The following is a 27687-nucleotide window of genomic DNA, read 5'->3' as shown; positions in this document are numbered from 1 at the left end:
TCTCGGGGCAAGGGCCATTTCTCTCCCAGGCTCAAAAGCCCCATCACCAAGCACAGCCTCTGGGCACTACCACAATGTATGCCATCCTATAACAATACCAGTGTAACATCAGCATTAAGTAGGTGATCCCAACGACTCAGTCACTATGCTCCATGGTGTCACATGGTGCACACATAGTGGTTGGCATCCAGCAGTCTCTTCTCAGAAGGGTTGTCTGAAGTGAAATAGGACTCAAAATACATACGTTAATTAGCAAAACTTCAATTCACCAAGTCTGTGGTCATTAGGTCAAGTCTGCTTGAGGGGAAGACTTTTCGTAAGAGGTAAATTGCAGGGCTGAGCCGAGAGAGTCTGCGTGCACAGAAAGTTGATACGAGGCAGCCTTCCTCATCCTCATACAGGCCTGGTTGTTCCCTCTTCTACAGCATTGCTTCAGGAATACAGTGTCATCATCATCCACTGTAAAGTAATGGGGAAAGTAGGTTGAACTCATGCATCCCTGAGAGTTCAGTCACAACTGAACTGAACTATGGGGCACTGGAGGTTTTCTGTCTCCAGAAGGAGCAGAAGCTACAATAAAGCATGAGATTTAGAAGCCTGAAGCTCCTTGTTGTTTCTAACCTACTCTGTAAGTGATCAGGTAAAGATACCTTTTTTAATGCTACAGAAGAAAACATGCAGTGCCGCTTGCAATGAAGGAGCCTGCCTTTGTCAGTCAGGGAACAGACTTTACCTCAGATTCCCGGAGATATATCCCTTTGCCATCTTGTGTTAAGTTGCGAAAGGCCTCTGCAAAAGAAATAAATGAGGAGCATTAACTTGATAGCCAAGAGATCAACACCAGCCAGACACTGTCTCAGGAAAAACCTCAAAGGCAGTTTGTAGGCTATTCACAAATGCTCATCAGCTTCTCTTTCTCTTGCTGGAAGATCCCTGAGGGCTGGGACACAGGGAGCAGCTGAATAAAGTCAGGCATGTTACTGTCTGTCCATCCAGCTGCGAAACCTCAAAATGCAGGTGGTCCCAACCTCAACCACTACAGTTTTGAGACACTTGAGCTACAGCATGAACTCACATACTGAGTATCAGCTGTCTTGTCATCACAACTGCAGTCCCCACCAAACATATATTCCAAGGCTCTCTTCTTCCTGGAAAATGAGCAGTCTCCATCTGCAACTTGCCTACCTCCTCCTACAGAAGGCTGGTGCAAACCTGCAGGGAGCTAAATCACCATGATATGTACAACCTGCATGTCTGTAGAAAGTAAGTGGTGGAAAGTAAAGAGAAAGAGCTTGATTTCCTCTATATCTGTCCCTTGCTTTAAATTGATTACTCTTGGTCTACTTAGAAACACAATCCTTCTAATTTTGACCTTGCCACCGCCAGCTGAAGCAGCATCAGAAGGGCTAGGGCTTAGCTGGGCAGCCCAGCTTGCCTGGCCAACCCACGTAGTGCCAGCCTTGCCTCACCTCCCATGATCTCCACTCGAAGCATGAAGCACACAAAGCTCTCAAAGCTGATCTTCAAGTCAGGGTCACCATATCTGATTGCCATCAAATTACAGACTTCATTGCTGAGCGAAATGCCTTCATAAAAGGGGGGGAAAAAAAAAAAGAGGGGGGGAAATAGAATGAGATGGCAAATCCCAGCTGTAGGCAGCTGAGTGTTCACAGCTATGGGCATACACACAGCTGTGAGCATGCACAACCAAGTGGTCTTCAGCTCTTCTTCAACAGCTTGATTTTGCAAACCTCCCCTAAGATTATCAAGTATCAGCCAGCCCAAACCAGACCACCATGTGGAGATATCTGCTCCAAAGTTGAAAGGGTTCAGATCTGATCCCCTATACTCACAGTCCTGCCAGAGTTGGAAAAAGTACACATGGGCATCTTTTACTCCTGGGTGAATGAGGGTAATAACAGCAGCTGTGTTTAAGAGCAATACTCCACAAGAGGGTAGAAAAGCAGATGAAAAAGAAAATCCAGAGGAAGCTCAAACAGAAAGCATCAGTCCCAATGTCAAGCAGCATTTGCAAGGAATAAAAGTATTTTCTATTCATGGCCTGGGATTTTAGTTTGCTTTAGCAGAGGTCCACCTGGGTTTCTCACTGTGCTTTCACTGACTCAGATGAACTGGGTGAACCACGCACCAAAAAGAGGAGTGATATTTAAGCTGTAAACCTGCAAGAGAGGCTACAAGACTGAGCACCAGCCCCCACGCAAAGCTCAGTAACAGCAACAGAGTATTTGGACCCATGTGTATGGTCTTCCATTTCTGGATCAAGCTTCAGACATTATATTAGTGAAGTCTGGCACCAGTATTGCCTCTGTGCAAGTCCCGCACTTCCAGGTTCAGTCCCTGAGCTGTCGCCGTCAGCAGAGGTAGCAATTTAATATGAGCTAGATCTGGCCTCCCACACGTATCCGCAGAACCCCACACAGTCTTTTAAAATTAAATTACCAATGAACAGGAAGGGATTTAAAAACTGGGTCTAAAATAGACAGACACTTCTGTTTCAGAGAACTATCAGTATGAGACCACACTGGGGCAAAGATTAAATAGCCCATCCCACAGCAAAATAACTTTCAGATATGTTTACCCAACTGCTTTTCCTTAAAGAGGAAAGCAGAGATAGCTAAGACCATGCAGCCTATGATGTTTTCCACTCCTCCTGGGCGCTACCTACAATTCTCAAGATGTTTCCCAGCCCTGGGCTTTTTCCAGCCTTTATGAGGAAGAGGATGAGACTTGCCAAGATGTGCTATGGGCTCACCTGTCTCCCGTACAGCTGCATGTAGTTCCACAAGGTCAAGCTTTCCTGATCTGCTAGTGTCTCTTTTCTGGAAAACTTCCTGGGTGGGGGACACAGGGAGAGGGAATAAAATATATTTTTAAACAAAACAAACCCACCAATAACCAACAGATGACACCAAAGGGATTGTGAGCAGGAAGATATTGCAAGGGGACATAAAAATTATTGTTATACCAAATAGAAAAGCAGCCTCTTCCACAGGACTCTGAATTCCTGGATACTCAGTGTGCCAGAGGCGTTCAGCTTCGTGGGAGAATTAAGGTCAGAACATCTCAATTAAATGTCAAAGAGCACCCATTACATAAAAAAAACCCCAAACAAACCAAAACCTCATAGCCACTCTAACATTCACACAATTATAATATGAGGATAATGATTTCTTAGCCCACAAGCCTGTCTATAGGCTTGATCCTCCTCCCGCTAAAGTCAATGGAAACCTGACTGCTGATTTCAGAGGCAGCAGGAATCAACCCTTTCCCAAACCAACTCCGTTCTGTCACAACTGAACTGTTACTATGGAGGGTGAGAAGTTCAATAAGCAGGGCCATGTCCTGGTGGTAAAGAAATCACAATAACACCCAGTCTGCCCTAAGAAATAATGCTCCAGTGAAGTATTATATGAGTCAGAAGTATCACTCATGCCATGGATACATCCAGGAGCGCCAAGATACCCTGGCAGGCATCCAGACTGAAACTTAGGTGAAAACTCTGGAAATCTGGAGAGACAAAAAAGAAGGAAGAAAAAAAAAAAAAAAAAAAAGAGAGATGTTCAATGATTCCAATGAGGAATCATTGAACATCTCTCAGAAAAATGGACTCTCCCAAAATTCCCCCTCACTTGAGAGGGCTCAGGCCCCAAAGCCTTTGTGAAACTTTACACCCACTTGAAAAGACGTATCATTTATGATGATAAAAATATGAGGGAACAGGATGGATTCTACTAGTCTCAGAAAATCCAATATGAGCTCCCTGCAGGCATGTAATACAGAATGAAATATGGTGCACTATCTCCAGCTATTAGAGAAAATGGAAGGAAAAGGACATCCAAAGCTGTAATCCCAAACAGAATTTACTGCATGACCTTGAGCAAAGTCACTTGACCTGAAGAGCTTTGGGGAGCAGCACTGCAGATTAATTGAAACCCTTGTGCTAAGCATCTCTCTCTTTCACAGATATACTGCCAGCTCTGTTAATATAATTAAAAGTACAGGCATCACTGAAAACATGATGCTGCGTCAAAGCTTAGCATTCCTGGTTCATACATGAGTAACAGAAATAGACTCTAATCTCACTGCAAATCATCATTATAGATTGTCTGTAGACTTCCACTGAGCAAGGGACAGAACCATAACTCACCAATCCCTTCTCTACAGAAAGTGAAGATGTTTTAATCTTGTAATAGCCCTGTTTAGTAAATATGAATCAAGTACTGTAAAGTTTTTAAATTAATGTCTTAAAATTGATCACTTATGAAAAATAAAGACTCTCTGTTCAACATAGTCTTCTCACAGATAAGACAGTGCCCGGTGGGTCACTTTGCCAAGACGGAAGAGCTAATCTTGTCCACCTCTGTAGAAAAGGGAGCAATGTCAAATTCAGCTTAAGTGGAAAAGGCAACACAAGTCTTTTGTTCATCTTCTTTGTTGCCTATAACGGCTGGACGGTGTATTTTCTGTGTTGCACATCAGTTGTTAACACTGAAGAAACTGGGAAGAAAAACTGGATTCATCATTATATCTGTAACTTCATTGTTGTTGTTCAGAGAAAACAGCCACTGCAGTATCTCGCTGCTGTCCAGGTAGGGACCAAATTATGAGCTTGTGGAGTGCTCTGGGCTGCCACTGGCAGAGTGGATGTCACAGTCCTCATGAGAGGGACAACCTCAGGGCTCACCTCGTTCTCACAAGCATAAGTTACACAGGCTACCTGCATCTCTATCCTGTCTCCCAAACACAAACAGAGCAAGGAACAGCCCTATGCATGCATAGCAGGGAAGCATAAATAGGAATAGCAGGCATGAACCAGGCACATCAAGGTAAAGACAAGACCCCCTTCCACTGCATAACTGCCTACAGACCAGGCTAACTTTCTACACCTACTAGCGGTGGCGCTGCCAAGACTGTGGCAGTGGCACAGCGTGAAATGAGATATAGTTTCAGAATCAAGGCTGAGGTCAAGCTTGGTTTGGAGGTCAAATTCAGAGTCTGCATCCACCCACAATATCTACACTTGCTCTTCCCCCTCATTCTTTCAGTTGTTGAAATTCAAACTAGATTAGCTTCGCTTATAAAAAATTTCTACCATGTTGATTCACACCCCAGAAAATCCTTTCTCTCTGGAAATCTAACATGGCATCAGAAGAGACAGCTCAGTCAGATTCAAGGCAGTTTCTCTTCCCAGAATTCAAGAAATAGATACAGGAGCTGAAGCTTTTCTCTAAGAGGGTTTATTTTACAGAAACATTATTTCTCAGTACTTACTTCTCCAAGATATATTATTCAGGATCCTCCGGAGCTGAACAGCATTTATTTCAGGATTCTGTGATATGGAAGAGAATTTTTTTTTTTTTAAAGCACACTTTACAAAAGCGTACAGAAAAATCACTTTTCTCCCTCTTTTGTTTTCCCATCATGTCCCATCTTCATTCTATGCTTTTCTGGCCCCACTCCAGCCACTGTGAAAATCAATAGAAAATACTCCCTTTGAATATGACAAGATTCTCAGCCTGCAAGAGCTGCAGTCTGCTCTGGGCTAAGTTCTCAGGGCTCCACACGGATCAATGCAGTAGTGCAGATTACACTGCGTGAGGATCCAGACCGTTAACCTTTCAGCCCTGGTGCCATCTGTCCCATCAAGCACACTGTCAAGAGACCTGCTTCAAATATTTCCCTTTTATCATTTACAAACAAAAAAAGATGGAAACTTTGGAATACTTCCTCCCCAAACTTTTCAAAGCAGAGACTTCTCCTCCTCCTTGTTATACTACAGTTTACAGGTTTTTTAGAAACTGTGACATTTGTTTGTTTGGAGGATTTTTTTTAAATGTCACTCTTCAAAAATAAAAGCCTGTTTTCAGAGCATTGAGGCATGCCAGGGTAATGCATTGAGAAATGGCAGTACTGCTCGCCTCTGTGCATACTTGGACCTCCTGACAGCAAAGGACCAGCACCTAGCAATACGTGGCAATTTCTAGCGCATCTGAAAGCCACAGCATTCTCAAAATCAAAATCTTAAACAAGTGGCAAAAAGTAAAAGCATTGATTGTTTTTAGTAACAGCTTCCATCAAAATATTGCTATCAAAAGTGCAAATGTGTTTTTGTGAAACTGTGTTTGCCAAATACAGGGTATACTGCTAAATAAATGCAGCCACCTTTTCTGAAAGGTGAAACACTTGCATCCCTCACCGTAGTTAGTGGGATCCCTGGAGGTCAACTCCATCCCAGATCAGGCCAGAGAGATCATTAAAAGAATCTTTCACAATAAGGATCATATTTCACTAGGAAAATTAGTGAAAAAAGGAGGTGATGGGACACCTGGAACTTACTTCACCTCTCAAAGCAAGTTAGTGGCCATCAAACTGGGACAAAGGATGTATGAGACAAGTGTCAATATTTCAGGGGGTGTTCTCTAATAGGTGACTTTCCTCAATGAGTGTAAGAACACCCAAAAGGGTAGGATGGATCCACACAGCCCACCACTTTGTCCCCAATACAGGCAATAAGAATTAACGTTTAGGGAGAGCACATGAGCCTGGTCAGCTTCTGCAGTCCATTCTCCTGTTTCCATGGCACCCACACCTGTTGGAAAAGGGATCCTAGAGGATACATCCCTGCCTAGTCCTTTAGGATCTGTTTATGGACCTACTGCCCATCAGTTTGCTAATACCATTGAGCCTGTTGATACTGTCACATCCACAGTGTCCTGTGGCATTAAGTTCCAGGCATTCACACCCTGTTGTGTAGAGAAGTATGCCTGTCTCAATGCTAACATATTCCTAAGCTTTGCGGTTAAATCTGCTGCAATGGAATTGGCGCTGTACACACAGCCCAACCTCCTGTGGCCCCTCTCTGTGCCCCAGGCTTCCACATCCAGACCTCCCTTGAACATCCACATGCTTTTACTTTCACAGAGCTACATAATAGCTCTGGAGGAGTCTACCCTGGCAGCTCATGCACACACTTACCTGTTCAAAATGCCTTGTGAAGAAATCCTCCCAAATCTTGCCTTCATACCTATCAACAATTTCCTTTAAGATATTAAAAAAAATAAGCATTAACTTGAGGAAGAAAAATATCACCATCCAAGACAGAGTTACTAAAGCTGCTTTCCCAGAACTGCACTCTCATCCCGTGCCCTTCCACCTTCTCCCCATCACTGCAATCAATGCTACATCACTAACACAGCCTACTGCTAAGATAGCTCCCAACCTCATAGAAATGCTATTTCTTGGAAAGAAATACTCAGATAACACTCAGTGGGGAGAAACATTTCCCTCCCACCAAGCTGTGCAACAACGAAGGATGGGGCTCACTCCATGCCAAGAAGAGAGAGAAGGGTCTCTGTCCTCCTTTATACAGAACAGAGGAGATGAAAGAAGGAATGGCCCTGTTTATGCCAGGGGAACAGATTATGCTACAAACTCCCTTGCACAAGCTGCAGACGTGCAGGCACTGCCATTGAGCTCAGTTATTTTGAAAATAACCTACAGACTGCTGCATGGAAATGGTACTGCTCAGGTCCCATTATGTCTTCAAAACTTTCAAGGCATGAAAGGGGCAGAGAGAAGTGCAAGAATGAACCAGGAGTCTCCAAAAAGCAATGAATAGGAAAGACTGCAAAGTGTGTAAGATGGTGTCACTAAAAGAAGTTTGCAAGGCAACTAACAAAGGCATCTAAAAATTTGCCCGTCCCCCACATTTGACTGCATCTGTACGCATGGTCTAAGGGACTCTGCCTGTAAACCCAAGCTGCCCTTTCAAAAGTGCTGCAACACAAGCACTCACATTCTCACTCAGCCTCTCCATAGGGCAGAGCAACAGGAAAAACCCAACACCTGGAGTGGAAGACCGAACCACAGACCTCCCGCTCCCCTCATACTCACTCACCTTAGAGAGGGTGAAACTGGCGTTCCCACCCATTTCCCTGGAGATGCAAAAAAGCAGACACATTAAGGAGATATCCCAGAGTTGTGTGTTTGTCTCATCACAGGTGGCATCCCTCATACCCAGAAGGGGACCCAACCCACTGTTGCAGCATATGTTTTTTTCCCCAGTGTTACAGCTGCAGTAAGGGAAGCCCTCATATCCATACAGCTCCCCAGGGGCTGCTGGCATTTGAAGTCTCCAAAGCACCATTTCTGCACAAGCAACCACCCTAGCACTGCCAGCAGGGTCTCCTAGCAAACCAATGGTGCATTAAAAACTGTTGTCCTTCTCCAGTCTCAAACATGAGCATGCTGCAAGAATCCCTTGCGTGGGCCTAGGTCAACACTTCTTGAAAGGATAAGGCCAAAAGCAGTGCTTCATCCACTAAGCATCCTATGCTGAGAGAGACCCACAGCCAGCCTCTCCAAAAGAGATTGTGCTGCCTTTTGCATGGTAAGGTCTTTATGCTGCCTCCATTAGACTAGAAAGACAAGACCATCCCACCATCCCAGAGAATTAGGTGCTGGCAGAGGGGCAGCAGCATCTCACCGAAGAACATGTTTCCTGGAGAAGACCCGCAGGATGAATTCAGACTCCTGCTGAGGCTCCAGGGTAGATGGGACAATCACATAGACACCAGGCTCCAGGTGGAAGTCATTAGTCACTTCCCGCTCATTGAGGAAGACCTGGTGCCTGTTCACAGGCTGATGTCGGGTGAAGAAAGCTGGGGGCAGCTTTCTGTTGCTTCCCTGGTACTGTTAAGGGAAGAAACAGGAAAGAAATGTGTTCTGCACCAGCTGAACAAACAGACAAAAGGCATGTGGAGACTTCACAGGCATGGCATAGACAGCCTGCCTTCACACCTCAGATTTTTTTTACAGCACAAGCAGATAATAGGGCCCAAAGGACTCAGTCTCCTCCCAGGATACGGTGGTTCTCCCCACACACCGTGCCTGCCCAATACTAAAATGGCAAAGAACAGAGCTTCCGGCAACGTTATCAACAATATAATAGTACTTGCAAGGAACACAGCAAGGACTGGGAGGAGAAGTGGCTTCTGTCAACCTAAGCTACTGCAAAAGTCATTTCTATACTGGCAGAAATGACTGCAGGCAGGAACTGCTCTAGAGACTGCTCTTCACTAGCCAGAACACCCCTCCTAACCCCTAGGTACCATGCACTTTGTTCCCAGCTTGTCCTTTGCACTAGGGATCTGGCAGCAGAGGATTTTTCAGAGCACCTGTGATCTGAGCATACTGCAGGAGCAACCTAATCCCTAGCCCTGACTCCATGCACATGTCCTTGACCTGCCTGGCACTCTTGGCTCTTACAGATCTTTCACTCTGCAGGCACTTTTCTGCAATAGGAGGATGGATAAAGTGTTGATCCAGGCAACACTGAACTAATTTTTAATGCCGCTGCGTGCTCAGTACACAAGCCAAATAAATAATCCTGCTAGCTAAGACCACTGTCACCTTCTGATCTTGGCTGTTCCTCAAAACATTTAGCCATTTTACTCTGCAGCCTCATAGTGGAGATGCTATTCCTCTTCCTTTGCCAGTATTTTTCTTACTAATAGAGCCATCTTTCTTCTGAAGGGTTCAGGGTTACTCCTCCTCATGCCCCTTATGTTAAATTTAAAGTTTTTATATTCCAGTCAATACTTTGTTGACTGTAGTTCCAATATCTTAGATGCTCTCAGCTTGCCATCTCTCTTTATTGATCTTGGCAACCGCTACAAGCCTGAAATTAAAGTCCTGGCTGCCACCATTCCCCCTCGGGTGCAGCACAGCAGTGTGCTAGGGCCACACTCAGACCCCCTCTGCCAGGAAGTTTAACTCACTTGTAACCTTGATAGTGCCCAAAATATTTAAGTCAGGAAGGAGTGGCATCTTACCTCATGGTTACCATGCTGGAAATATAGTAACTGGGAACACAATTGTGCTGCTCTGACCATACATCCAAACTAGTTCTTTGCCAGTCCAAATTCAAAGGGACTCTCATTCAAGAGGTGTTCCAAGTCATAACAGAGTGGAAGATATGCCCTTTCAAGATTAAAGGAGCTAAACCTTTCCCTGTTTTAAATAGCCCTGTAAGGTCAGGACCAAAATTAGGACATACATCAGGGTTTAACTTCCAGGGCTCTTCCTCAGGTTCCAAAGGCTCCTGGCTGAAGAAAATGCTAGAAATACAGCTGGCCTGAAGCCAAACACACCTGTAGCATCAGCTCCAGAGCATCCCCAGCCAAGAAGGAACCTGAGCTCCCTGGGATACCCCTGACTTGCATAGGACACAGGCTCTGTTTCTACCTCATCCCAAGACTGGGAGGCAGCAGAAAGGTGGCTCTGGCTCACCCGAGAGCTGCAGCAAGTCCAGCTCAGACACAGCCAAGAACTGGGGCACCAACCCCCAATTGCAGGAGGGACAAAGTGCTGATCGGGTAAACACCGATGCCATTTCTAATACCTTTGAAGACCCAGTGCAGAAGCTGAACATCTAATGCCCCTTTTTAAGGCCACTGAGCTCTCCTGATACGGCTGCTCTTCAGAAGAGTCAGTAGATAGCTCTGCATTAACAGTGACTTACTGTGGTGCCTCACTGAACTCAAATACACTGTTACTAGCTGTCAGCCAAGGAACAAAGACAAACACAACACCTTCAATGTTGTCATAACAGCTGCACCAGCCCGGGTCCCCCAGCAAACAGCAAGCAGTGGTGACAAGGGACTCACCTGTAGGTCCACCTGCAGGAAGAAAAGAAACAGAGCATTTGTCAGACAGGGACCTCTGGGTCTCACACAACATAGCCATATCATTGCTGGGAAGCAGCTACATATGTTCAGCTAGGCTCTTTGCCTTCAGAAACCTCAGCCCCTCCACCTGAAAATCCTTCCCCACAGCCATCTCTCCATAACTGTGCAAACTCGCAGCAGCAACAAGAGCTGTGGCTTTGTTCAAGGGAGGAGAGTGGCTCTGCAAGGCACTTAGATAAGCAGAGAACTGAGGGGGGGAAACTCTCACTCCTTCTAGTGATATCCACTTACCCCTGGATACATAGGGAACTAGCAGTATTCACACACGGGCAGCTGCCTCGTCATACTAGGAACACTTCTCAAGCACAATTTTACCATTGTTAGAAATAACCCGAGGGCAGTGCTCTCCCTGCCTCATAATAAGGGGACTCCTGGCACTCTCTCCCAGCTCTTGCACATACTCTCAGAGAGGGCAAAATAAAGCCCAGTGTGCTCTGAAGCAAGAGGCATTTCTCACTGCTCTGCAGGCTGACACACAGCATGCCAGAGAGGCAGCAAGTGGGGCACAGAGCCTGAGGGAGCCTAGCCCTGATGTGCGAGGAGACTGGGCACAGGCAAGGAGAAAAGAGCACAGATCACCCTGCGCACAACAAAACTCTTGGTCTGCAAAGCTCTACAGTTTACATGGGCTGGAAGTTTTCCTATTTGGTGAAAGCAAGAAAGGCAAAGCAATTCTTCGCACCTTGTAGAGTGAAAGTCCAATGAAGAGGTGAGGAGCTCGGTTCCGGTGTTTGCTGCTGTGTTTCTGCATCAGGGATATAACCACATTGCAGGAACCCAGGCTTCTCCTACCGTCTTCAACTGGTAAAACGTTCAGCCAGTACTGAGGGTTCATCCAAAAGCTGCCTAAGCAAAACAAGAAAAACATTTTGATGTCATTTTCCATCACAAAATTGGTTGCCAGCTTCCCACATGATACCTGGCATCAGACTGAATAGGCCACAGGTTGTCTGGACCTCCAGACCCCACAGGGGTTTGATCTTAGGTGCACTTTACAAGTTTAGCAGTGCAACCACTATGTAAGACAGGAGGAAGGCCCAGGAACAAGGAACTACATTTCCGCTCACCTGCAACTGAGAGCTCTTTTTGTTTATAAATGTATCACTATTCCTCTATCACCTCCAGTGTATGGACTAGCTGACTTTAGACCCCACCTGCTCTGCTTCCAGAAGGGCTGAGCCTCTGCATTTCCCATTCACTTTACCTAAAATACCACTCCCTGGAGGTGCCAAGGATGCAAATTCTAACAGACAAGTTTAATGCCCCAAAGAAGCTCAGTGTTGGCAATTGATCCTAGGATCCTGCAGCTCATTTCATGCCATAACCAGCCCACTGCCCTATCTTTGCAAGTGATGCAGCTTCTGTGACAGCAGAAGCTAGTCAAAGTCCTTCAGCTGCTTATTTCTGATGTTTGTGTGGAGGATTAAGCACGAAAAGCATGTTTCCGTTGTGAATTTTGTGTTAACAGGTATAGGGTGCTGGTAACTGAGTCAGCAGATCAATGTCACCCCAGAGTCATCCAAAAGAGCACCCCTCACCATTACAGGATCCCAGACTTCCTCCTGCTGTACTTCCTTTAACCCATCTCCCACTCTTCAGGGAGTACATCCACTTCCTCCCATCTTCCTGGCTCATCAGGTCTGGAGTTAATTTACAGATCATCAGATCTACAAAATGAATCTTAAAATCTCGCAGAGACATCCTGGGAAAAGAATGCCAAGAGACATCTTGTCAGCAGTTTAGTTTAGTCCATATGGCTTATAAAAAGGAAAGGAAAGGGAGCAGGGAACTTCGAAGCCACACCATTCTGTGTTACATATGGTAATGCTCATATTTTATTAGGCAGTAAAGAAGAGAGCGTCTGCTCCAACAGCAGCATCTAGCAGTAGCAAATGCATGACTAAAATTTCAGCAGAGGATAGCAGCACAGAGATTAAAATATTGCCACCAAAGGGACCGCAGTGAAATGACACGGGCGACAACATTGCCACCTCGTGGCAGAAGCTGTGGAGAAACCACGAACAAACAAGGCAAGCAAGAGCTTCCCAAAGCTATCTTAAAAATAAAAGGCAGGACAAAAGCTCCTGAAAGCTGCCCGTGTCTCCAGCAGCCCTGGGAGACCTGGCAGTGTCCTGCTTCTCCCTCACTCCTGCCACTGAAGAACAGTGCATCTCTTCTGTGTCAGCACAGCTACTGCTTCTCGCATCGACAAGCAGAGGAGGAGAGCAAGAAAGCAAGCATGGGCTGTTATAAAGCAGATCACATATGCCTCAACCTAAGTGGCAGTGTGCTGCTTCGCCTCCAGACGCAGTGCCAGAGCTGCTGGCAGAGAGGGGAGAGGTGAGACTGTGCCATTACCAGAATTCTCCATCCTCCTTCTTTTTCCTCAGCAAAATCTTCTCCTTTGGGCTCAGCAGCTCCCATTTGTAAGAGCTGAGGGCAAAAAGATGAGGTGACTAACCAAATGTGTCCTCAAATTCAAGGCAGAGTACATAGCTTTCCTCTATAAAAAGAGGTCAAATCCCTGTCCCCACATATCTCCACATTTATCCCCCACTAAACACAGGCCCCCTATGCCTTCAGCCACGGGAGACTCTCCACAAGCACTCTGGGTCCCATGAGATGTAACTAAATGGCTCCAGTTTTCTTCAGCAGAAGCCAGAAATGCTCTATTTCCATCAGGCAGTCCATTCACTTGCACACACAGCTTCCAAGTACTTAAAATATAAAAATCTAGACCTGTTTTGTTGGTTAATTTTCTGTCAAAGGAGACATAATAGGCAGAGTGTTTGGCATAATGAATGAATGACTAGGACAGCACAAGAGGCAGCTGGGAGTCATTTAAAAGGCAGGCCTACAGTATGTTGCTCATTATGCTCTTCAACAGGAACAGCTGGTATGTTGTCATTATGTGACAGACACGCATCAGAGAAGTTACTGCTCTGCAGACAAGGTGAAAGTCACTCACATTCCCAACACCTCCCTGTGCTCTTCCCTCCTCCCTACCTCCGAGCCTCAGCAAACAGGGTCTGTGCAGGGAATGAAGTGAAGCTTGGAAGGAATATGCTCCACTTCAGAGAGGAACAGGACATAAGTGTACAGTTGTCTGTGGTCTAGAATGCAAACCACTGTCTTTCATGGATCCCAATCAAAGAATTCAGGCAGAGCAAATATAGGGCTCATCTGCCTCACTAGTTGCTTCCTCTGATCTCATACCCAAATGTATCTCCCCAAACAGCCAGGACAAAGGATTCCTTCGCAGCCACCCAACTCCAACACTTTGCAGCCCATGGAGGACTTCACACGGTCCCTCCTGTGATAAAGGGCTGTGTGCCCTGAAACACACTGTTTGTTTAGAGCCTCCTGCACGGCTATCTGTCACTTTGCATGCCATCCAGATCACAGCAACATAGTCTGATGTTCATATTATGTTTCCTCTGGCATTCAGTGAATGGAAAAGCAGAACTGAGCTTGTTGAAGCTGCATGTGTGAAGTGAGCCCAACTACGTGAGCACTATCTGCTGGAGAAATACAAATCTATTGAGTCATTGCTTTGACACCAGAGGGTCTGTGCAAGCAACTGTTACTTATCTTAATGCTGCTCTCAGCACTAATTCATGCCTGAAGATGGCAGCATCTTTCCTCCAAGAAACCTTTCCTCCCACTCAGCATCAGACCTTCCCTTTTTTAAACTCACCTGTCACTCCAGTCTCCTTTCCATTCAATTTTTCCCCATGGATTTCTCAGTCTCACTAGGTTTTCTGGTCCATATTCACAGGTCACCTGCAGAAAACAGTAACACCGTGCTTACCAAGGTCTCAGCAGTTCTCATCTGGTTTATATCACTGTACTATGTCAGATATTAACAGTTTTTTTGTTCTCATAGATGCCAGTAAGTATGATGATAAAAATCTATGAACATGCAACTCTGAAAGCTGGCACAAAGAGATTAAGATGCTTTATCTCGCCTTCTGTAACTGAAACCAGAGACCTCACAGATTCCTAACATCTGCTCATTTTGTGCTTATGTGGGGGCAGGACTGTACTACTGTGAAAGCTAAGTCCTACCCAAGTGCAATGGCACAGCTCAATGCAGCCCATGGGGTGACCACATAGATTAGTGCCTCTGAACTGGGATGCCATGTTGGGAGAAGAGGGAGCCAGGCCGACTAGGGGCTTTGTTGGCAGCATACAGGAGAACAGCTGACTTCACATTGGTCAGTCCCTTACTCCTGCCTGGCTCTTCATCCCATCAGAGGAGCCAGACTGACAGACATGTTGCTGATAAAGTCCATACCTAAAACCCTCCTGCTGTGTGTGGGAGACACAGGCATGCATCATTCAGCTCATAGTATCTCTTCCAGCTTTCCTAGTATCTCTTGCTAGAGGTACTGAACGTCCTTTTCACCCACATTTATACCACATGTCCAAAGCCCCACAAAGTCCTTTGCCATCCTTGTCAACCTCCTTTTGAGGCTGGACAAGAGAGTCATCCATCAGTCCAAGAGGAGAAATCTCGAGCTTTCTCCCACTCTTTAGGGCCTATTATTTTACTGTCCCTTACCTCTAGACAAATATCTTTAGGGGACTCCCAATGATACTTCTGCAGATCAGTGGGATCCACCTGCACTCTCTGCAAAGGAGCCCAGTTTGGTTCCCTTACTTTAACTTTGACTCACATTTCCATCTGCAGTTTTTCATGTTTTGGCCCTTTAAATGGCATTCCATTATCTTTACTTCTCTATGGCCTCTCCTCTGACTTCAGAGGAAGGCTTTTTACCCCAAGTAGGTTTCAGCACATCCTCCCAGCATCCCCAAAGGCCAGTCCTTTTGCCTTTAACAGCTAAGATGTATTTGTAGGTGATGCTCTCAGCAGAGCCCTACAAATCATTCCCACCCTTAGAGATATGCTGATCTATAACCATTGTCCTTTACATCCAGGTCATGATACTAAAACGGACACACTGGAAAGCGAATCTTTACAAAGCATGCAGTCTCTTTTAGCCTTAGACTAAGAGAAGAGCATTGGGGGAGGAGACACCATAGTTGCCCTGATTAAGGGTTGAACCTATGACTGCAATGAAAATTGCTGACATCCAAACAAACCTGGACCCAGGACATTAGGGCTAGTCCTACCTTTCTAATACCGGTTACTGTGTAGGCATGGCCAGCAACAAGCCCATTGTTCAGGACCTTTGTTGCCTGTATACAAGGAAGAGAAACAGAAGGAAAATAAACCTTTTATTCTGTCCCTACTTACACAGCAGACTCATACCAATACCAGAGACCTGTACCTGCATAAGCAATGACTCTCAAACCAAATGGAGAATTATTTGAACGGAAAAAAAAAATTAAGTCTAAGCTCCTAGCAGCCATATTTCGCAGTATGCTTGGAATTGGAAGGTTCATTGGAAAGGTCCCTTCCTAAATTGTGGATCTTTGGCCAGAGATCATCTCACTTTTAAGAAGTCCAGGAGGTTAGGTTTTGATTTTCAGAATAGTAGGGTTTCCCAACAGCTGAAGTGTTTGGAAGCCTAGATTTGAATCCATGTTCTGAACTACACACCTCTCTATCTTAGCTACAAGCTTATTCCATGAGTCTCGGTGCCTCACTGCACCATCTGTAAAAATGGAAAATTTGTGTAACAAAAATGGGAAAATGCAGTACTTCCTTATTTAATAGAGGTTCTTTGATAGATAAACCAGTTCCTAAACATAACAACAGGGAGCTGAGAGCAGCAAGGAATCAATCCATGTGCAAATTTTAACATTAAGAATGGGATTTCTACAGAAAGTCACATGTGGCAGCTTTGATACTTTTTGAGTCACAATGACTAGCTGAGCAGAGAGAAACAGGTCTGGAAAGGCTATTAGCCGTGAAGCCATTTGATGTCACTCCAAGTCTCACCCCTAAATGTGTCTGACAGCCCATGAGAGATCTGCTGTAGGTTGCTCTTGTCAGGATATCCCACAGATCAGAAGGAGCTGCTGCAAGCTTGATCCTTATATTAACACCACCTGTAAAATCCACCAAGGCTTCTGAAACTTGTCCAATCTGCAGATCTTCATAGGAGCCGTAGAGTCTAGCAAAAAAGACATCAATATATTCTTGGTGTTATAGTCACAGATGATAGGTTGAGAACAGTGTGCCAATGAAAACATACAATAAAGGTTTGCAAAAGCAAAAGGAAGGCTGTAACTCATGTTTAATTTTAGGGGAATCTTTGGCATTTAGGAGGAGGGGAATCTAGCAGATTGTCTCCAAGGTTGGCCATAGTCTGAAAGGGATTCTTCACTCACTGTCATCCCCCACTGCACAGTAGTGAGAACATGCCCATCACTACTTCTTTGATAACTCTGCCTCAGCCAATGTTGCCTGAATTTATCACCAGACATTGTGCTGTAGCTAAGATAAAGTGCCTTGAGAGGCACACTGTCTTGAGACCTCCGTCTCCAATCTGATTTTCTTTACCACTGCAATGAAATTTTCTCTGGTCTTTTTGTTCTAATGCTAACACCAAATGAAAATAACTGAACTTTCTCTCCTTTGTTGTGATCTTTCTCTCAATGTTAACTAGGATTTTTCCCTGCTCTGCAGAGATTATTTCAGCCCAATATTAACAAACTCCATCAGTTATGCCTCATTGCTTTCTTCTTAGTCCTGATAAGCCACTCTAGACAAAAACACCCTGGAGAGAAGCCAGTATTTTCACTGTGCCACGTGACTTGTTGAATGCCTCAGCTTTGGGGGACACCAGAGCAGGAATTTCTACCGAAACCAAAGTACAATGCTTCAGCAGACCCCCAAAATGAAAATCCTTGGAGGTTTCTCAAACTGATAATACATCAAAGCAGGCATCAGAAATCATTCACCTTTGAAAATCCCTATCTGTGGCCTTCCACTCCTCTGCAGTATTTACCAGGAAGGCATCATCCTAGCCAATACACTCCAAACAGCAATAACACTCAGAGGACAACCCCACAGGATAGGTCTGTTTTCACGCCTACTCCTAAACCCTTGGATTTAAACTCAAGGACCTGGATTGATAACAGCTACTGCAGTGGCAGCTTTTGCTGTGTAATAATAGAAAGATGAGAACCATTTACTACACTCCAAATGTGGCAAGGCCGAGGAGATGCATTTATAAACATGAACAAATGGCATAGGCACCAACCAACATATTTTAGAGAGACTATTTGTGTAACTTGGAATGAGTCACTTACTTAGCATATGCTTTCTCCAGAAGGGCTCCCCAGAACATGTTCTTACAGACTGAGGAAACAAAGACCAGCTCCCCCGCCTCATTCACCGGCAGGCGATCATCAACCACCACGTCAACCCATTCACCAAAGTGCCAGAACTGTCAGAGGAAAGGAATGAGCTGATGTTTCCCTGGAAAGGGACCTCCCCTTGAAACAACAGGAAAGGCAAGATAGCTTAGCTGTGGGCACAGGACAAGCTACCTTAGGAGGAGGGCTGCTTTGGGTCAGTGGGATGTGCTGACTCACCCACAGAGCCAACTCCTCAAACCCACCCTGCCAGAGGAGAAAACAAAGCCTCTATCAGGTGTAAAAGGATTAAGCAGAGAAATTAGGCACAGCTGGGCTTCTGGGGAAGGAGTTCCTAATTGCAGGGTAGCAGAGTTGCAGCAAGAGCTGGACAAAGGGGTAGAAGTTTGGAGCAGATGTGCTCAAGCCCTGCTGACTGTTGCTACTATGTAGGAAGAGTTTTGTCTGGATTAAAATATGGGTAGGGCACAGCTGGAGAGAAGGGCCAAGCAGAGGTATATCCTCAGGCTGGCTTGTAGTTGATCCACTGCCTGCACTGCTTTGTGGGAGGGGGGATGGGCTACCCTCTAGGCCGGGATACCCTCTGGCCACTTGCCCCTGGCCAAGGGGAACCATGTACAAATTATTTAAGGGTGTGACACAAAATGTGACAGAGGATTTCTGAAGACCTCCCTGCAGTCTGGGGGAGCAGATGTACCCGGAAGTGGAAAATGCCGGCATATTTTCTCTCAAAGCTCTGGTTTTGTGGCACAACTGCAGCCAAGATGTCCTGGTGGAACGTCAGGGCTTCCAGGGCCGCCAGGAACCAGCAGTTCTCTGTGCCAAGACAAACGGACACATGCAGTTGGCTGAAAAGTGAGAGCTGTCAGCCAAGTTCAGGAACACCACCAAGATCCTAGCAGAAGAGCTGTTGTGCTGATGTCTTTACAATTATAACAAATCATACACAGAAAATGAAATGATCCAGACGTGTGCTTTATTTAACCGAACTAGGATTGGTTTATAATTGTTCTCTCATGATCTTTTCATTTGGATACTGTTCAGTTAAATAAGAAATTTAGCAAGAAATAGCTCTCAATGGAAACATTATGTTTTTTACTGACATTGTGTGGGTTTTTTTCTGTTCTCTATAAAGGCACACTTAAAAAAAAAACTTTCCCTTTTTCTTTGAAAACATTAACTTTTCAGAAGAGAAAAATCATTTCCAATGGATCTCACATGCAACGCACTACTTATCAGACTTCGTGCTTAAGGGCTTAAAGCACTTAAAAATTAATTTAGTCCTGCCCCTACCTGTTTTGCAGATGACAATATATCCTTGTACTTTAGGTAACGTGGGCATAAAAATGATTTTTCTAACTGCACAGCTGGGAAGAGAACGCACTCACACTAAGCCTTAGATACACAGATAGTGAAAGTCTCAGACTTTCCTGCTTCTGTGGTCTCTGTTCAGTTGTCAAGCAACCTTACAGACCAGTAAGAGGACAGGATCACTTCCTATTGCAGTACTAGCATGCACAAAAGCAACACAGAGAATGGTGATTTCAGCTTGTGGAGACACCTCTCACCCCTCAAATCCCACCTTGAAGCTTGCCAGGTTTTTTACTGATCCTATCCCATCTTAATGATTGCTTCATCCACACCATGCCAAGTGAAGAGATAAGGATTTGCACACCTTCTATTTCTATGCCAAGTTTTATACAATCAAAATTCCACACAAAATGTTATCTTGTATAAGAATACTTAGATATTTATACAAAGGAGCTTCCTTACCCACCAATCCTTGGCAGAGATGAAGTTGCTTTCTGTCTGCAGCATAAAATACTGGACTTCTGTGCAAAGCCTGGGAAGCACACAACCAAAAAGAAGAGAGGGAGAGAGTCAAGTCAGTAACCTGGGCTGGTTTAGCTTGAAGTCAAGGACTTTCTGCGTGCAGAGCTGCAACCTCATAAGAAGGGAAATCCAGTGAGTCTAGGATGTAAAAACCTCATGGATATGTGACACAAAACACTCCCTCTGCCTGTTCAAAGCTTTCAAAATACATAGGGTCCCTTTGTCCCAGCAGACATTGTTCCGGTTCAGGTATAACTCGAGTGTTATCATGTGCTCTGGCTAACCTGACACAAGCCTGGGCACACATTTGTGCTTGGTCTACATTGAATTATGTCTCCGACATAAGCCATTGGTGCTCAGATGCATCACCATGGGTCTCCACAAATACCCTCCTGAGAAGACAACCCTTCAGACCTGCCAGCCCTGCTCCTCCGTAATTACTGGCAAGTTTCAGCCAAAAGAGGCTACAATGGCAGAGCATAACTGTTCAAACTTTCAGCTAACCTGGCTGACATCTCCATGATTTGACTGACCATCAAGCTACAGACTAACTGATGGCTGCTACAGAAGTTCCTGTTGCTGTGACAAGAGCTGGTCTATGAATAATTGTTCAGAGAGAAATTACGTTGTTATTTTTTTCCTCTCACAAGTGCCTCTGGGGTCAAATTAATAACCTAAGTGTCAAACTTACGTTTCACACTAATGACCCACAAATTGCTCAAGCTAATTTTCACACTGCTGGCTTCCCCTTCAGGCAGTAGCAGAGAAACAGCAAACCCTCAGAAGGCAGTTACAGTAATTAGATACCAACTCCTATCCTTGGTGAATTTGGGTGTTCAGTATGCAGGCCATCAGTCATAGATGCAGCAAGCTACAAGCCTGCGGGCTGAATGGCAGAATCTCAGAATTTCCTCTGCAGCACAGGGACTGAAGGATGCACCACATCCATCCTCAGAGAGCCTTTGCTGGGCTAAGTTTGGCATTCAGACCAAATGGCAGCCTTCTTCACGAGGCAGTTTTAGAGCAGCAGAACAGTGGACTGAGAGACAGAGGAGGTTTCAAGTCCATTCCAATACCTCTGGGGTGGAGGAACATGTGAAGAGCTTTGTAGAGGCCAGGACTCATGTTGACCTTTCCCTGCCAAATACCTCTATGCTGATATAGCTGCCTCAGCCATAGTGCCTGGCACAACCCAGCTCAGGCCCCCGAGGACTGCACTCTTCCTCCGTCTGCAGGTCCTGACTTAACACAAACCATCTGCGAGACCGAATTGCGTACAAAACTCTGAGAACCAGGGCTGCTATTCCCAAGCTCTCCTGCACAATTTGCAAAGGTGCCTTTACTTTCCCAGTGATTTTCATCAGTTTCACAGAAGCTCAGCCCTTCTAAGAAATTGGTTAGATCTGACAAAATATGACAGCTAGAAAATAACTTAGCTAGGAGATGTTATCTAGTATTACCTGGCAGAATTCCCTTACAGACACAGCAACATAAGGAGTCAGTGCTACTGAAATTCTCAGATAATCCTATACATTGCTTTCAGGAAGATCTGATTGTCAATATGTTGCTCAGTGGCTCAGTAAGGACAGAACTGCCATTGCTAGTAACAGGCCAGAGCTAACAGGCCTTTATCTAACTGTGCCAGTCCCCTGTCCTGGCCTCCTATACTTGTTATCCAGTTGTTATGAGAACTTGCTCTGTGACCAGCACTTGGTACCAGGTGTCTCTTGTTGTGATGTTCAGTTTAAGCGTGGGATACCAGCAAAGGCCTTGGAAATATGGGCACAAGTAGAAAACAGAGGTCCCAGACGAAAAACAACTCACTGATTGATGGTCAGTTACTGATTGTGGCAGAAGGTCAACCTTGAGAGCTGTGAAAAGACTGCTCTAAGTACAACAAAGAATAAACTAAATAGTTAAGCAGGAAAAAAACAGCCCAGCAAGAGAATAAGGTACCTGTTGCTGCTGGTGAAAGTAGCAGCCTCCAGCATCACAACAGTATGTGGTCCATGGGAGAGGGGTCAAAGGCTAAGAACTGTCTAGATACTCGGAAATCTTCTAAAAGCTCAAGATCTTGAATTCAGGGGGGGAGGGATCATCACCATGAGAACTGTAATCACAGAATCATGGTGGGATCATCAGAGCTGCGAGCTCCAAGGACACCAGCTCCCCCAGCTCCCTTCGCCTGCTCTCCCTGCCTGCTCCGAGCATTACTGGATATAAACTGAAGGAGGCTGGGTATGATTTTGGGCAACAAATGCTTCAAAGGCAATTACGAAACTCCATGTACGCCAGCTTCCAAAATGACAGCTGATACAATAAGTGTGATCTCTGGAGGCATTAAGGCACACCTAAATTAAAGTCTAAGAGTAGTCTGCTCAATGCTAACACTATTTGCTGGCTATCAGCTGTAATCATCCTCTTACATGAGATTATTCACTGAAAGTCACTTACATGTGGCCTCTTCCACTGTAAATTTCGGGGTAGTTTCTTTAGCAGTGGTCCCGTTCCAATGGAGCTGATGTGAGCAGGGAAGTTGTCATCTGTGAATAGGCATTTGTTCTTCAAGCATGTCTCCAGCAAGGCCTGGTAGTTCTGCTGGATGGGTGGGCTGTGTTTTTGAAAGATACTCCTGCCTAAAGGCACAGGTGACTTCTTTTTTTTCAAGCACCGCAGAAAAGGCATGGCAATGTCCACAGTAACGCCAGGATGATGTTTTTTCCACTGAGGATTCTGCAGGGATCTCACCCTGCACAGTCGTGCTGGAAACTCTTTGTTTCTTGGGATGAGGTGCGACTTCTCCAAAAGAATTCCTGATCATTAAAATAAGTGTAAAAAGTCAATTTAAACATGGCTTTTAAACTTTTCCCTTTAGCTAGCAGGGGAGTGTGTGGGGGTGGCACTCCCAGGAGAAGTGGGGGACCCATCCTATTCTAATCTAGCACCTCTCACTGCATTTTCAAGGCTTTACATTTGCTGTAGATCTGAGTGAAATAAAAATGAGTGACCTCATTGACTTTTATTGGGGCTTTGAAGCCATACATACAGCTATTCTCAGTCTCTCTCTGGACTATTTTAGGCTCTCCAGGATATTTTCATAACATGCTGCAACATGAATGACAGTCTTTATTCAATCACATTCTGGCATGTGGTTATTTCCCATCCCAAAAAAATAAAAATAGCAAGATAAACCAAAGGCTAACAGAAAAAGGGAATACATTAGATGTTACATTGCCATTACTCACAACCCCCCAATAGTTATTTTGCCCTTTTTGCCTCATTTTCAAGAACGATACAATCTCCCCCAAGAGATCACATTCCATCTTGCTGATTACCACAGATTCACACATGAAATCACATGCTGAGATTTTTTTTTCTTGTAACATTCAAGACAGATGTTTCTCCCCCCCCCCCAAAAAAAAAACCAGCAAAGAGTGATTTCATAGCCCTTTTTTAATATTAGCAGCTATGCTAAACATTAGCAGCCATCACCTTTTCCTGCAAGTGGTGGGCTCCTGGGAGAAATCATGATAAAAATCTCGGCAGGCAAATCACACCCAACAGTGGTAACAAGGTGATCATAATCATAGCCGTCTCACTACAGTGTGGACTGAAAAAATTAATCAGGATACAAAGTTCAATAAATGCTTCACATGCCATAATGATACAGTATTTGGAAGGCTTCCCTGCAGAGGAGGCTCTCTGAGACTCAAAATCACTGCCCCAGGCACCCTAGGAAACTGGTCTCAGGAACCAGTTGGTTGTTACTCCCATTGAAGCTGAAGGTCACCATCGTTCCCTGTGAGAAACCACACAACTGCAGATTGCACCGTCCTCCCACACAGAGCCCTCATTTGTTATAAAACCACTCTACAACTGATCCACAAGGCTTGATCCTCAAGGGCAACCAAGATAAAATCTTCAAAATTTAACCCTGGAAAAAAAAATTCAATTTTCTGTTGTACAGTACACATTTCAGACCTGAAAAAGCATTTAAGTGCCTAACAACTTGCCTACTTTTTCTCCAGATGAAAAATACTGTCTCTCCCTCCAAACCTTGCCTTTTTACAGCCATCGACCTTCACAGCTACAACAACATGAGCAACAGAGAGAGAGAGAGATTTAAGAGAAAAACAAGAGGAAGAAAACAGCCTGGAGACTGGCTGCACTTTATACAGACAGACAAAACATGTATGAAGAAGAATTTCCCATTTTGCTGCTCCCCAGGAAAAGAAGTGGTGAGCAATTTACATACTTTGAGCTACACTGAAGAGCAAATACTCGAGACTTGATTTTCGGGTGTGCAGAGCATCCACGATGCCTGATAAAATCCCTTCACCAGTTCTCACCTCAGTCTGGCATTTATTTGAAAAAGAAAGAACTAAACTTTATAGATAGGCCTTGAAACCCAGAGATAGTATGAAAAAAACAATGCGTTCAAAAATGGAGGTTTAAATCACCTGAATCGCCTTATTTTCAGGAAACTGAGCCAGCAGCCCTGACTGTAACAGTGTGTGTTGACAGTCAATGATGCAGCTACTTTATATGTTTTGAAAACCTCCCAGGTGCACCTGCCTGTAGGTGTATTGTTTTAAACTCTTTTCCAAATTACCTGGAAATCTTTGAACAAAAGGTGCAATGAAGCATTTTATGTGTCATGAACAGTCACTGCTTAGACAGCTACAAGGTGTTCCACCTCGTGTTTTAACCTTCTGCTTGCTGTCTGGCTGCAGTCATGTGTACGAGCAGGCACCAGATACAGTTGTATACGACTAGCCAAGGTATACCTGGAAATCACTTGTACTGCACTCAGCAATGTTACTGAACCAGACTGAATCGGAGTGTCCCACCGTGTCCTCTGGCATGGGTGGAGCGGAGTGTGTGCACGTCTCTTCCAGCAATTATAATTTCTAAGGGAAAGCAGCCAAGTGTAGCAGACAGAGGTTAAAAGCTTTAGATGGAAGCCATGAACCAGTAGGTTGGATGGATTTGATTCTCTATTCTTTGCATATTCCCCCAGTTAGTATGTTTGCCATCTGATGTAAGTCCTTCCACTACATTAGCATTCTATGATCTCCCCTGATCTTTCTCAACATCTTAGATGCCATGAAGTGGCCTCATCCCTAAGTCCTAAAATGAGAATCTGAAGAATCCACAGAAAATCCTTCACTGTTACTAAAAGTGCTTGGACCATGAAAGAATTCTCCAAGAGCCTCTTTCTCTACGAGAGGATTTATCTCAGGCAACACTGGGGCAGTGGGCAATTCGAGGGCTAAACCTGGAGCTGACAGAGCTCAGCCCAGCTCCTCTGATTTAATGAAGACAATCTGTATCTGGGCTGAGGAGCTGCTCCTGATTGTGCGGAACAGAGCAAATGTTTGCATGCAAAATAATAAATATTAGGGTGAGCAGAACAAATGATGCAGGGCCATCTTTTACAACCATTCTTGTAATACAGCAGAACGTTAGCTACAGAAATTAGCAGCCATTAGTCAAAATGGAAATGTGACTGTATTAGGCTTTGTTAATCTTTATTAGTCTCTAAACACACAGTATGAAAACAGCACTTGCAGGTACAACCTCAAGTCTTTGATTAAACATAGTGGTGTATATCAGAAATAAAAACTCAAAGCTGACTCCCACTTTTCCTGTGGGCTTTTTAGCACATAGAAATATCCTGAAAAGAAGCACTGAACTGTCTTTTCTCACAACATGAATGAATGTACAGACAGGTGGAAGACCTTGCCTTGAATTTTCTGTGCTTAGATTATTTGCCCAAAAGTTGATGAACACCTTCTAGTGCTGAGATTTTCAAGGCCGAGCAGTGAACATGCCCCAGAGCCTCCCACTGATGTTAACAAAAAGTCTGTAGCAAAAATGCCTGGATGGCTTTCAGAACTTAAAACAATACCTCTCTGAGCAAAGATTCACTTTTAAAGACTCTGGTTGAGAATTTAAAATACATATTCTTTGCTGTGTAAATTGTCCAAGCTACATCGAAATCAGTGGAAATCCCATTTACTCAAGATCTGTCCTTTAGCACTTAAGGTTACAACATCCTATTCATAATCATCCTAATCATTAGAGATTCTGACTGCCCACAACTCCCGTTAAGTCAGATGAAACTTTTGATCTCTGCAGAATACTTTGTGATCAAGTATCAGCTAACACACCCCCCACCCCCAAACAGCAAAACTGAGAGAACAAGGGTGCACAAAATCTGGGTTAGCTAAAGCACCAGCCTGCATTCCCAACCATTTGGCAGGCAGAAGCTTTGGAGCTGTGACATGCAGGGCAGCTGACGCGGCTCATCTAGTTGCTTTACATCACACCCATTCTTCTCCTGTTTGCTGATTTTTGCCTTTTTGACTTTCCCTTTTTGCCTCTTTGCCTTTCCCTTCAACACTTCCAGAGAAAAGTACAGCAGCAGCTGCTGCATTCAGCACGGCCAGCAGCGTCATGTAACTAATACTCCCACTTGATCCTAGAGGACAGCTTCATCTCAGCACTGTGCCTCCAAGAAGTGGCAACAGAGTTATACACCTTTCAGACCCCTAGAAAATCGTAACTCTGTGCTGGCCACAGACGACTGCTGAATGCCAGCACCAAATCCCTCTACATAGCACTTGATGGCGTTTGATGTCCTACCTTCTCCAGGTGTGTCCTCACAGCGAAGGATAATTGTTCCACTGGCAGTGGTGCCTGCTGCTGATAAATAGTATATACGTTATCTCTACCTATATGTGTATTTACGTGCAAGTGTGCATGCATGTTTATATATGTCTTGCCTACGTAACCCTGAGAGCTAGTCCTAACCTATCACGCACTGTGGTAGAAGCAGGAGGTGGGAAAAAAAAGCATATTGAGTAATGCCAGAAAATTTCTGAACACCCCAAAGCAAACTATCCCACAGAAGACATGAAAGCACAGGTCAGCCTATCATGCAGACTACTGTTTGACTCACCCATCGCTTCAGTGGATGGCAGCTTCCTTGTTTAATTAGCCATTTGATTATTCAAAGCACAAAACTCTGCATCTCTCCATGTATCACTGACAAGGTAGAACAGGAAGACGCATTCAACTGTGTCTTAATACATTGTAACAGGATTTCTGCTTTCAAGTAGGAAAAAGTTCGGAAAGGAAATACCCTCAAAAATCCCACATTTTCTCAGAACAGACAGGGACATGAGTCTCTCCACTTTGTCAGTCACTAAATCAGAACAATTTCTAAAAAGAACTTTTACATAAGTTTGAGGGAAGTGTGCATCCTATGACCAAGACAGTCAAGACCATCCAGGAGTTATAGGAGAAACCTCCAAGCTTCTGCACTGCAAGAATGGTTAAGGGCTCAGAGGATTTTTCTTTCCAGGACTGTCACATGGGTCAGGTCCCTTATGTGCAATACAACATGCTTTCTTTGCCGTACAAATTTAAGGAGTGAACTCTCTGGAGGCAAGCATGCTTCCCACTCACTGTATATACATTATCCAACCCCATGTTCTCCATTTCTGGTGGCACTTCTGGGTACCAGCACCTTGTTCCACCTCAGGCAATGAGGGGGTAAAAGCAGCATGGAGAGGGCAGGGAAAAGGACAGCGTGTGCGTACCAAGCCATCTGAGAACAATGGTAAGAGAAACATAATGGGAAATATTTCAGCAGAATATGAAGGAGGAGTGAGGGCAGGAGAGGAAGGCAGCAGCTTTCTGAGTTGTAAAGGCAAAGCAATGAGTGAGGAAAGGGATAGACTATGCTATAGACGATTTTATTCCTAGGCCACATGGCAACAGCAGGCAG

General features: G+C 44.7%; 2 protein-coding genes across 2 annotated transcripts in view; both read right to left on the bottom strand.

The window, feature by feature from the left end:
• The window catches only part of XDH (xanthine dehydrogenase), a 253277-nt gene that overhangs the window by 107756 nt on the left and 117834 nt on the right, over positions 1-27687 (bottom strand). The gene's annotated exons all lie outside the window — the stretch shown is intronic.
• On the bottom strand, positions 433-18108 carry CAPN14 (calpain 14). The gene is made up of 18 exons (XM_075497191.1): positions 17994-18108; positions 16678-16852; positions 15906-15971; positions 14467-14552; positions 13128-13202; positions 12308-12471; positions 11452-11615; positions 8507-8712; positions 7919-7955; positions 6997-7059; positions 5293-5350; positions 3464-3528; positions 2987-3055; positions 2774-2852; positions 1788-1898; positions 1470-1586; positions 734-789; positions 433-459 (listed from the first exon to the last, which is right to left on the bottom strand). The coding sequence occupies exons 1-18, from the start codon at positions 18029-18031 to the stop codon at positions 433-435; spliced, it is 1656 nt and encodes a 551-aa protein (XP_075353306.1). The 5' UTR covers positions 18032-18108.

The sequence above is a fragment of the Mycteria americana genome, chromosome 3 (genome assembly GCF_035582795.1).
Source record: "Mycteria americana isolate JAX WOST 10 ecotype Jacksonville Zoo and Gardens chromosome 3, USCA_MyAme_1.0, whole genome shotgun sequence".
Lineage (NCBI taxonomy): Eukaryota > Metazoa > Chordata > Aves > Ciconiiformes > Ciconiidae > Mycteria > Mycteria americana.
Note: the sequence above shows the minus strand (reverse complement) of the source record. Positions and strands in the feature narration are given on the sequence as shown.